The sequence below is a fragment of the Orycteropus afer genome, unplaced genomic scaffold (genome assembly GCF_000298275.1).
Source record: "Orycteropus afer afer isolate SDZICR_OR568_19922 unplaced genomic scaffold, OryAfe1.0 scaffold00039, whole genome shotgun sequence".
Classification (NCBI taxonomy): domain Eukaryota; kingdom Metazoa; phylum Chordata; class Mammalia; order Tubulidentata; family Orycteropodidae; genus Orycteropus; species Orycteropus afer.
The window spans coordinates 8,827,775-8,839,821 of NW_006921626.1; the positions used below are offsets into that span (position 1 = coordinate 8,827,775).

Consider the following 12,047-nt stretch of genomic DNA (forward strand, 5'->3'; position numbering starts at 1 on the left):
TCCTGAATTATCCTGGTCCAGATTTTCAACACTATAAATGTTAGTGAAGACCATGCTCTTTATTTCATCAGCAGCAGAAAGGACTGAGATATACTTGTTCCACAATGAATTCTGAGAACCTTTAGAGGAAGCTTGAGGCCAAAGAGCTCTGAACTGGAAAGCTGAGCCCGTGGTTCAATTCTGGCTCTGCCTCAAAGCAAGTCTTTAAATTCAGCTCTATACAGTTTTAGTGCTCTTGGTGTAAAGATAATGATGATTCCAGTGGCTAATATTTATAGAGCAGCTACCACATGCCAGGCCCTGCTGTAAGTATTTTTCATGGATTAACTCATTTTTACTTTATGGAGTGAAGGCTGATGCATCTATTAGATTTAATCCCTTTCTCTAGTTATATTTGGGCTAGAAGAGACCTTATGAGATCACCTTCTACACACCATCATTTCGCAGATGATGAAACTGAGACTTTGAAGTGAAAGGACTGCTCTGGGTAACTCAGCTGATGGCAGGTCTGCTAGCTCTCTGGTCACTGGGCTTTCTCTCACATACCTCTGCTTCTCTGTGATAGGAAGTGACTTGTGTACTGGTCAGAGCTACACGTATCTGAGCAAAATATTTTCCAAAGCTTAAACAGAGAGAGATAAAACAGGTATCAGCTCGACCTGACTCAGTTACCCTGTGGGACAGAGTAAACTCATAGGGTTTCAAGGCTGTGAATCTTTACAGAAGCAGACTGCCACGTTTTTCTCCCATGGAACAGTTAGGGTTTGAACTGTCGACCTTTTGGTTAGCAGCTGAGTGCTTAACTGCTGTGCCACCAGGGTTCCTTAGTTCATGCCTAAATATTTCCCAACTTAAAAAAAAAGTTAAATGATTCCTTTTCAAATTTGGTTTAGTTTTTAAATTTTTTATTTCTTGGTAAGGGTTGCCATCTGGTAGCAGAGTGGCTAAAGCACTTGACTGCTAACCAGAAGGTTGGCGGTTCAAACCCACCAGCCACTCCTCGGAAGGAAGGTTGGGCAATCCTACTTCCGTAGTGATACTGCCTCGGAAACCCAAGGAGGGGTCGCTATGAGTCGGGGCCAACTGGACGGCACATAACAACAACAACAACAACAAGAGTTGCCATCACATAAGATATTAATGGTAAGAGTAGTGCCAATAGAAGTTTAGGATAGAAACAAATTCCTATCCTCAGCTCTAGATGTGCTTATCATAGCAAATGTGATCCTGTCTCAACAGAACAGACGTCTCTGGACTGGGTGATGGTTCTGGTTAAGGTTACTACCACATAGCTTAAAGGCCATGGTGGCTGTAGTGCAGTGAATTACTTGGATGGCTCTTCCAGCCATGGTCTTTGTGACTTCCACCAGATAACTGGGTAGAATTTTGCAAAGTGAGGTATTTGTGGCCCACCAAGGGGATTGGTTAGCTTGTTAATAATCCAAATAAGGTCCATAGCACACTTGTTCGAGTGGGTCTATGGAAATAAAGTGTATGGAACCCTAACGTAGGATTGGTCAGTTTTGTCATCTTGATAGACTTAAAATAAGCCATCCTAAGGGGAAAGGGGTATCTCACTACCATCAAGACAGAAGAGCCAAGAGTAGAGCACATCTGGATCTTAAATATCTACACTGAAGAGACAGCAGAGAGACAGTGGCAACAGATGCAACAGAACAAAGAGACTGGCATGAGATGGAGCAGTGAGCTTGCTGGGGCATAGTGAGAAAGCTGAGTGCCTTCAGGCAGGAGCCTTGCTGGCAGACTGGGGTACCTCTTTGGGTGGTTGTTGTTGTTGTTAGATGTGGTTGAGTTGTCTCCGACTTGTAGCAACCTTATTCACAGCAGAATGAAACACTGCCTGGTCCTGTGCCAGCTCCACTATCCTTGCTATACTTGAGCCCATCGCCGCAGCCACTTGTTGAGGGCCTTCACCTCTTTGGTCGACCCTCCACCTTACCAAGCACGACCTCTTTCTCCAGGGAGTGGTCCCTTCTGACAACATGACCAAAGTAGGTGAGACAAAGTCTGGCCATTCTTGCTTCCAAGGAGAGTTCCAGCTGCACTCCCTCTAAGACAGATTTGTTAGATCTTTTAGCAGTCCATGGTACTTTCAGGATTCTTTGCCAACACCACAACTCAAAAGCATCAGCTCTTCTTTGGTCTTCCTTATTCATTGTCCAGCTCTCACATGCATATGAGGTGACTGAAAATACCATGGCTTGTGTCAGGTGCACCTTAATACTCAAGGAGACATCTTTGCTCTTCAGCACTTGAAAGAGGTCCTTTGCAGCCTATTTGCCCAGTGCTATACATCGTCTGATGTCCTGACTACTGTCTGTATTGGCATCGATTGTAGAACCAAGCAATGTAAAGTCTCTTACAACCTCAATCTTTTCTCCATTTATCATGATGCTGTTTATAGGTCCAGTTGGGAAGATTTCTGTTTTCTTTATATTGAGATGTAATCCATACTGCAGACTGTATTCTTCAGTCTTCATCAGTAAGTGCTTCAAGTTACTTTCAGCAAGCAAAATTGTGTCATCAGCATATCACAGGTTGTTAATGATTCTTCCTCCAATCCTGATGCCACATTCTTCTTCATATAGTCCACCTTCTCAGATTATCTGCTCAGCATACAGATTGAACAAGTATGATGAAAGGATACAACCCTGATGCACTCCCTTCTTGATTTTAAACCATGCAGTGTCCCCTTGTTCTGTTTGAATGACAGCCTCCTGGTCTATGTACAGGTTGCTCATGAATACGATCAAGTTTTCTGGAATTCCAGTTCTTCTCAGTGTTACCCATAATTTGTTATGATCCACACAATCAAATGCTTTTGTATAGTCAATAAAACACAACTAAACATCTTTCTGGTACTCTTTGCTTTGAACCAAGAGCCATCTGACATCAGCAATGATATTCGTCATTCCACGTCCTCTCCTGAAACCAGCTTGCATTTCTGGAAGTTGTCTGTCAATACACTTCTGCAACCATTTTTGAATTACCTTCAGTAAGGTTTTACTTGCATGCAATATTAAAGATATTGTTCGATAATTTCCACATTCTGTGGGATTACCTTTGTTTGGAATGGGTACAAATATGGATCTCTTCTAGTCAGTTGGCCATGTAGCTGTCTTCCAAATCTCTTGGCATACAGGTGATTCCTCTTTGTTTCCAACTTTTGCATTCCAGTCACCAGTGATAATTAACACATCTTGATTGCACGTTCAGTCAATTTGACTGCAGGAAGTTAGTAAAAATCTTCAATTTCCTCATCTTTGGCTTTGGTGGTTGGTACATGTGGTAGTTATGTTTGGGTGTCAATTTGGCTGGGCCTGGTTGAGTGGCTGGGCAGCTGGTGGTAGTTATTCCCCATGATGAGACTGGCAATCAACTACATGGGGGGATCTACCACAAGCAGCTGAGTAGCAGCCTTTGGGATGTGGTCTGATTCCTGTATATAAGGAGAAGCTTTGGGAATGGCCTCTAGCTTATGGCATGCTTGGACCCTGCATGTAGCCATGTCTTTGTTGAGCAGCCTGCCATGCTCTGCCAACCTTGGGACTTACAGTGGACTTGAATTAATGGCCTACCATGTGGTTTGTTAACATCAGGACTGTGCCTTTTTACTTGTCAAGCTTGGGTTTTTCAGCCTCAGCAGCCAACAGCTGTCTGAGTGAAGAAATGTCTCTAGCTTCAGTGGGCCGGGAGCTGGAGGCAGAGCTGAAGCCCAAGGCTGAGAGGCTTTCACTCAGCCCCCAGAGCCTGGCACTTTGAACTTGGACTTTGTTGTTGTTGTTGTTAAGTGCCGTCGAGTCGTTTCCGACCCATAGCGACCCCATGCACAGCAGAACGAAACATTGCCCGATCCCGCGCCAGCCCCACAATCCCTGCTATACTTGAGCCCATCATCGCAGCCACTGTATCAATCCATCTCCTTGAAGGACTCCCCCTCTTTCGCCTCCCAATTGTAAGAATAAACTTCTGTTTGTTAAGGCCATCCTATTTGTGATATATTTCTTGTCAGAGTGGCACTAGGTAACCAGAAGAGTGTATAAATTTGAGTAATAGTATTAACTGGTCTTCCTTGTAGGCATATTAGTATTATTCTATCACTGACAGCATTATACTTCAGCACAGATCTTGAAACATCCTTTGTAATGATGAATGCCATGCAATTCCTCTTCAAATTGTCATTCCCAGCATAGTAGATCATATGGTTGTCAGATTCAAAATGGCCAAGACCGGTCCATTTCAGCTCACTAAGCCTAGGATATCAATCTTTTTGTGTTCCTTTTCATTTTTGACAACTTCCAGTTTCCTAGATTCATACTTCAAACATTCCATGTTCCGATTATTAATGGATGTTTGTAACTGTTTCTTCTCTATTTGAGTCATGCCACGTCAGCAAATGGAGGTTTCAAAAGCTTTACTTTATCCATATCAGTAAGGTTGGTTCTACTGTGATGATGCAGCTCTTTTCCAATCCTATTTAGAGATCCTTCTGACCTAAGGGGTGTATCCTCCTGCACTGCATTGGACAGTGTTTCCAGGCTATTCATAAAGTTATGCAATAATGTATCAGTCAGTGTTTCTCTGCTATTAATAAGGCTTCCCCTGGCCAATTCTTTGATAAGTGGATGGCCTTTTCCTTCTTCCTAATCTGTCTCAGTCTGAAAGCTGCCTTGAAACCTGTGTACCATGTGCAACTCTGCTGGCATTTGAAACACCAGTGGCACAGTCTCAAGCCTCATGGCACATGCAAGCCACCACAGTACAGCAAACTGACAGACAAGTTTGCCTCCCTTAGCTGTTCAAAACCTCTCTGCTTCCTGCCTCTTGGGTGTGGGCCCTGTGTTCCTCCCCTTACCTGAGATCCCTGCCACTTTTGTCTGTCATCCCCGAATAGATACCTCTTTGGGTATCTCTTGGCAAAGCTAAAGAACTTTGCAGCACTGGCTCTAGCAGGGCAGAGGCTAAGGCCAGAGAGAAGCATGCCTGTGGCACAGCTGGGAAGTTGTTCTGATTGAAGAACTGTATCCTTACTTGTTTCTAACCCTAAATTGCAACCTGTTACTTCTCTAATAAACCCCATAATCATGAGTATTTTCTGTGAATTCTGTGTGGGCATTGCAACAAATTATTGAACCCAGCAGAGAAGTAGTGAGTGCCATGGGAGGGACAATTGGTGTCAAATTCACAAAAGGTTAGAGGATGGTGGCATGTCTGACCCTCCACCTCAGAGGAACCAGCCTTGGGTTGTTGATGTTCATCCTGATCCTCCTCTCCCCTGGTGAAATTAGAGGAGGTCATAAGACCCTGCCACCACACCCTTTTTGTAGTGGCCTTGACCTGCTGATGTATATATATAGTCATATGTTGCTGTTGAGAGGATGGTCTGTCATGTGGCCTTGCAACCTTCACCTGGACTGTTTAATCAAGAATGTTGGGCCTAGACCATTCCCTAATAATGGTTGCTGGGAACTGAGCTTCTCTTTCTGTCCTAGTTTCTTCTTCATTATCAGAGAAATTCCTTCCCTGTTCTGGAAGCCTTTTTTGTACTGCTTATGCATGTGTGTGATTTGGCACCTGGCCAACCCCACTGCTCTATCTGTTCCCAGCAGGGAGATAACAGGTCCTTCTCCTGCAGCATGACCTGCTGGCCAAGGGGGATGGATACCTACTATTAAAACTGACCTTGCTGTCTCTTGTATGTGAGTAACATGGTATTCCAACCAGTGCATGTGTGAGTGTGTATTTCTTGCTGACCTCAGACTTTGGCTTGACAGCTTCTTAAAAGTATGTCTCAATTCAGAGTGTATTACCTGAGAGACAGCATGATATCAAGGAAAAAGCACTGAACCTAAAGTCAAAACTCCTGCTATGTATTGAGTAACTTTTGGGGAAGTCATTTCTTATAGCTGTGTGTCCAATTTCTCCTAAGGAAAATGTATCAATTCTACTGGCACTGCCTAGCTAGGGTTGCTGTGAAGCTCCAAGGAAATGTTAATGAAGAGGACTGGGGTGGGTGGATATTCATTTTTCTTCTTTATGGAGGCTACGATAATTGGAGAATGTCTTCCAGAAATGTTTCCTCATTGCACCCCAGAGAAAGGAAGTAACTTAGCCAAGACCCTCAGTGCAGTGTGGACATGATAGAACATTCACTCCTCCCTGGCATTCTACCCTTAATCCTAACTATTTTAGAATTACATTCATTCCTTTCTTCTTAAACTAGGAATCCGTAGACATTTTTGTAATCCCATATGTTAATTTAAGGCTTAAAACTTTTAACTGAAGTCTAGCAGGATATCAGAATAATATTTATTGAATGTATAATTGGTGCCAAGCTCTTGACAAATAATGCATCTGACCCTCAAAACAGCCCTGCAGAGCTAGTATTATCACCACCAACCTCATTCCATCTGTTGGTAACTCGAGGGTCAAGAAAGTTAAGTAACTTGCCCAAGATCACACAGATGGAAAGTTGCAGAGGAGATTCAAACTCAAGTTTGCCCAACTCTAAATTCTATGCTTTTCCAATAGCCCAAGCTGCCTCAACAAGGAAATATCACAAAATTGGAGAAAAAGGACAAAAAATAAAATGTGATTTTTGGATGGTGCTCACTGATGCTATTTCAGAAAAATCCATACAATATTCATATTTTGTCACAAGCAGTAATTGCCATATTAGGGAAAAAATAGAATCCTCTTTTTTCTTTTTTAAAGTTTTTAAAAATAAACATTAAAACATACTTTGAGTTTGCTCACTTAAACATCAAAAGGGTTGTGCAAGGTATTCATGTGCTTCCGTGGCCGCAAATCTGCATTCATTGCAAAAATGCACAGACATAAAGGTAGTGACTGTAGGCTAACGGTGACTCCGCTGCTCAGATACTCTGACCGTCACCGCTTCCCCGCCACTTTCCATACTGAGTGTGATGCTTTCACGTGGACTCTTAAAATCCCGCCACCTTAAGGTGTACAAATGCGAGTTCAAATCCCTACCTAACACACTGGTGGGGGTTCCCACTTTAACTATCACCCCTGATTTCCTACAGCTTTACCCACCGTCCTGCATGCACCTTGCCTCTTCCCTACCCCCTATGCCTCCCCCATTCTCCCCTCTCAGTGCTCAGAGTGCCAGTAAGGCCAGGGTGGGCAGCGCTGGGTGAGGACCAAGGACCTTGAGGAGATAGATGGTAGCGCCAGGCGCATTATGAAGTGGCCAGAGCGTCACAGGCAACCGGGGCGGGTCCCTCCAGCGCCCCTGGAGGCCCCTGGACCCTAGCGCAGTGGCTGGGCGCGCCCGGAGGGAGCATGGTGGGCCTCGGCCGCTTCTCCCCGCGGCCCTACCTGGACCTCTGGGAGCGCCTGCCGCCCAGCCGGGAGCGCGCGTCCTCCGCGCGGCTTGGTGGGCCTGGGCCCCGGTCCGAGCCGGCCTTTTGCGCCTGGACCCGGGTCTCGGCCGCCAGGAACGAGGCGGCGTCGCCCTGGGAGGCGCTGCCACTGTGCTATTCACCCACGCCGCGGCCTCAGAGGCGTCGGTACTCCAGTTCGCCTTGGGAAAGCCGTAGCCTGACCGACGTGGCCCGGAGGTCCCCGCTCCGCGCCAGGAAGCAGCGGCCCTGCAGCCGGCGCCATGAAAATACCTGGGGGGAGGCAGCGACCAAGCCCCAGCATCTGGGAACAGGCAGGCACAGTCCTACCTGGCAGCCGCTGCAACTCCACCAGCCTCAGCCCTGCCACCAGTACCCTCCAGCCCAGGGAGACTCGCCCCCGCCAAGCCCTAGGGGAGCTTACACTCCCTTCAGTGGAACTTTTAGGGTAGAAAAAGTACAGAATAGAAACCAGTGGCCAGTGTCAGTCGGTAGAGATGTAGGTTGCTGGTCCCTTTCCTCAGTTCCTACAGAGAAGTCTTCTGTGCTTTCCAAAGTGAGTCCACAGTCAGCCTGGGTGTACCCCCGGAATAGGGGCAGTAATGAGCTGATGGAGTCACTAACCAGCCAGTACTCTCAGTTGGAGAGGAGTTCAGAGCTAGTGTCCAGTGAGGACGTTCAGAGCCAGCACACTCAGCTCCTCAAGAACAAGCTGGCAGAGGTGGTGATCTCCTCCAGGGACCAGAAGATTGTGGCCCTGGTGCTGGCCCGGCTCCAGAAGGCCCAGAGGATGCGGGAGCTCCAGCAGCAGGCTGCTATTGCCTGGGAGGACCTGAAACGCTGGGACCAGAAGGTCCATATGACCCTGGAGAGGGAGCGCTGGCTGCTACTTCAACAGAGCCAGGAGCAGTGGCAACAGGAGAAGGAGCAGCCCAAGGCTCACCTGTGCCAGAAGCAGTGTGTCCAGCGGGACAGCCAGGTGAAGAACAGGATCCAGAAGGAAAGCCCATGGAAGAAGCAATTGGAGGGCCAGGGGAACCAGTACCAGGGGAAGCTGGAGAGGACCCCTGCCCCCACTGAGCACAGGAAGCAGTGCCAGGTGCAGCAGTTGAAGAAGGAGGAGAGGTTATGGGAGAAGAACCACCTGCATCTGCAAAAGAGATTGGAGAGGACTTGTCACAAGAAGCATCTGCATACCATAGAGAACCTGAAGAATGCCCAAGAGACCAACCTTACTTCCATGGTCAATCACCAAGCCCGTAAGGTCCTCATGGACTGCCAAGCCAAGGCAGAGGATCTCCTTAGGAAACTGTCCCTGGAGCAGAAGTCCCAGCAGTCCCACAAGACCCACCAGTGCCTGGTAAAGGAACATCACCAAGAGCTGAGGGAGAAGGACCAGAAGGAGGACAAGCAAGTCAAATGGCATGCAGGGGAGTCTGAGGAGAAGAAGATGCACAAAAGGATGCTGATGGAGCTGGTGGACCAAACGTTTCGGCAAGCCAAGACTAATGCCCACAAGAACATCAAAGACAAGGTGAAGCACATTCAGGATTTCAACGTCCTGCAGGAGAAGAACCATCACATTCTGAAACTGCAAGCTGAGAAGGAAGACAAGTGCCACATTGAGGGCATCAAAGAGGCTATTAAGAAGAAGCAACAGAGGATGGAACAGATCTCCCAAGAGAAAGCAGCAGCCCTCGAGGAGTTCCAGAAGATCTCCAGGACCTCTTTACAAATGAGAGACAAAGTGAGAGCCCTTCACAACAGCTCCTTTCATTGGATGGCATGGGGGCCCAGCTCCATGCCAGTCAGTAGAGAGGGAGCTACTGAGCACCTGAGGACAAGTAGCTTACAGCCTATGTGGCCAGAAAAAGATGTGAAAATGTGATTCATTTTATAATCTGATTACTATTGAGCATTGATTAAAAAAAAAGTGTATAAAATCACTGTAATTTTCTCTTATGAACTAGTTTACTGATTCACATTGGAGAAGTTAGAGGGTTGGGGATAGAAATTTGGGAATTTTAAGAAAATTACTTATTATTGTGAATTTTTTCCTTGAATAGGAAATATTCATTTAACTTTCAAGTATTACAAGAACACATCAGACACACCTTGGAGGAATCAGAAAAATCTATAGTCAGGGGATATAGGTCTGTGTCATGTTTAATAAGTCTGTTCCTGTCACAGAACTTATCAAAGGGTGAATTACCAGTCATGAGAAATTGCTGGGGGTTGGAGAGAGGAGAAGTTTCTGGGAACAAGCAGGTTTGAGAAGCAGCATACTACATCAGTTCTTACTATAATTCATAAACATTTTAAAGGGTCTAAAAATGTCTGCAGGAGCTCTGGTAGCTTAGTGCCTAAGGCACTTGACCATTATTAACCAGAAGGCTGGTGGTTCAGACCTTCCTTGGAAGGAAGGTTGGGCAATCTACTTCTGTAGTGATGCTGCCTCGGAAGCCCAAGGATGGGTCGCTATGAATCGGGTTCAACTTGACGGCATATAACAACAACAAAAAGGCCTGCAAATATAGAAAGTTATTTATTTAACCTCATGTTTTTCCATAAACAATGGGCACACTTTTTTTTACCTCTCAGATTATTCCATGAAATTGGTGCTTTGAAAAAAATGTTTTTGGAAATGATGCTTTATCCTTGCTCCCAGGTTGTGAACTGCTTTGGCCCACTCTCCCTGTATTAATAATATAAAATGTTTATAATTCTATCATCTTAGATGGAATGCTCAAGCAAAGCCATGCTATTTCTTAGTTATCTAGTGCTGCTATACCAGAAATAAAGCTGTGAAAATGTGATTCATTTTATAATCTGATTATTATTGAGTATTGAGTTTTAAAAAAGTGTATAAACTCACTGTAATTTTCTGTTATGAACTAGTTTTCTTTCACTTTGGATAATTTAGAGGGTTGGGGATAGAAATTTGGGAATTTTAAGAAAATTACTTATTGTGAATTTTTCACTTGAATAGGAAATATTCATTTAACTGTAACTGGATGACTTAAACAAATTTATTTTTTCACAGTTTGTTAGATGCCATCAAGTTGGCTCTGACTCATACTGACCCTATGTACAATGTAACAAAACACCACCCGGTCCTGTGTCAGCCTCACAATCCCTGCTATATCTGAGACCATCGTTGCAGCCACTGTGTCAATCCATGTCATTGAGGGCCTTCCCCTTTTTGGCTGACCCTCCACTTTTCCAAGCAATGATATCCTCCTGCAGGTAATGGTCCCTTCTGACAACAATGGCCAAAGTAGGTGAGATGAAGTCTGGCCATTCTGCCCACCAAGGAGCATTCCGGCTTCACTTCTTCCAGGACAGATTTGTTTGCTCTTCTGACAGTCCATGGTATTTTTTTCCAACACACAACTCAGAAGCATCAACTCTGCTTCAGTCTTCTTTATTCATTGTCCAGCTTTCACCTGCATATGAGGTGATTGAAAATACCATGGCTTGGGTTAGGCCAACATTAGTTTTCAAAGAGACATCTTTGCTCTTCAGCACTTTAAAGAGGTCTTTTGCACCAAATTTGCCCAGTGCAATATGACGTCTGATTTCTTGACTGCTGCTTCCATTGGTGTTGATTGTGGAACCAAGTAATATGAAATCTTTCACAACTTCAATCTTTTCTCCACTTATCATGATGTTGCTTGCTGGTCCACTTGTGAAAAATTTCATTTTCTCTATGTTGAGGTGTAATCCATAGTGTAGACTGTAGTCTTTAATCTTCATCAGTAAGTGCTTCAAGTCATCTTCAGTTTCAGCAAGCAAGGTTGTGCTGCCTGCATATCACAGGTTGTTAATGAGTCGTCCTCAAATTCTGATGCTGCAATCTTCTTCATATAGCCCAGCTTCTTGGATTATTTCCTCAGCACACAGATTGAATAAGTATGGTGAAAGGATACAACCCGGACACATTCCCTTCCTGATTTAAAACAATGCAGTGTCCTCTTGTTTGAACAACAGCCTCTTGGTGTATGTATAGGTTCCTCATGAGCACAATTAAGTATTCTGGAATTTCCATTCTTCTCAGTGTTATCCGTAATTTTTTATGATCCACACAGTTTAATGCTTTTGCATAGTCATTGAAACACAACTGAACATCTTTCCGGTATTTGCTTTGAGCCAAGATCCATCAGACATCAGCAATGATATCCCTCATTCCGCATCCTCTTCTTAATCCAGCTTGCATTTCTGGAAGTTCCCTGTCAATATACTGCTGCAAATGTTTTTGAATTATCTTCAGTAAGATTTTACTTGCGTGTGATATTAATGATATTGTTTGATAATTTTCACATTCTTTTGGATCACCTTTCTTTGGAATGGGTACAAATATGTTCTCTTCCAGTCAGTTGGCCAGGTAGCTGTATTCCAACTTCTTGGGATAGATGAGTAAGTGCCTCTAGTGCAGCATCCATTTGTTGATACATCTCAATGGGTATTCTATCAATTCCTGGGGCCTGGTTTTTCATCAATTCCTTCAGTGCAGCTTCAACTTCTTCCTTCAGTACCATTGGTTCTTGATCATATGCCACCTCCTGAAATAGATGAACATCAACCAATTCTTTTTTATACAGTGACTCTGTGTATTCCATCTTCCTTTGATGTTTCCTGTATCATTCAATATTTTGCCTATAG

General features: G+C 44.7%; 1 protein-coding gene across 1 annotated transcript; it reads left to right on the plus strand.

The window, feature by feature from the left end:
- Positions 1 to 7,326: 7,326 nt before the first annotated feature.
- Positions 7,327 to 9,215, plus strand: CCDC185 (coiled-coil domain containing 185). Its single transcript, XM_007936993.2, is given in 2 exon segments — positions 7,327 to 9,169; positions 9,172 to 9,215. Coding segments are annotated over 2 exon segments (1,887 nt in total).
- Positions 9,216 to 12,047: the final 2,832 nt, after the last annotated feature.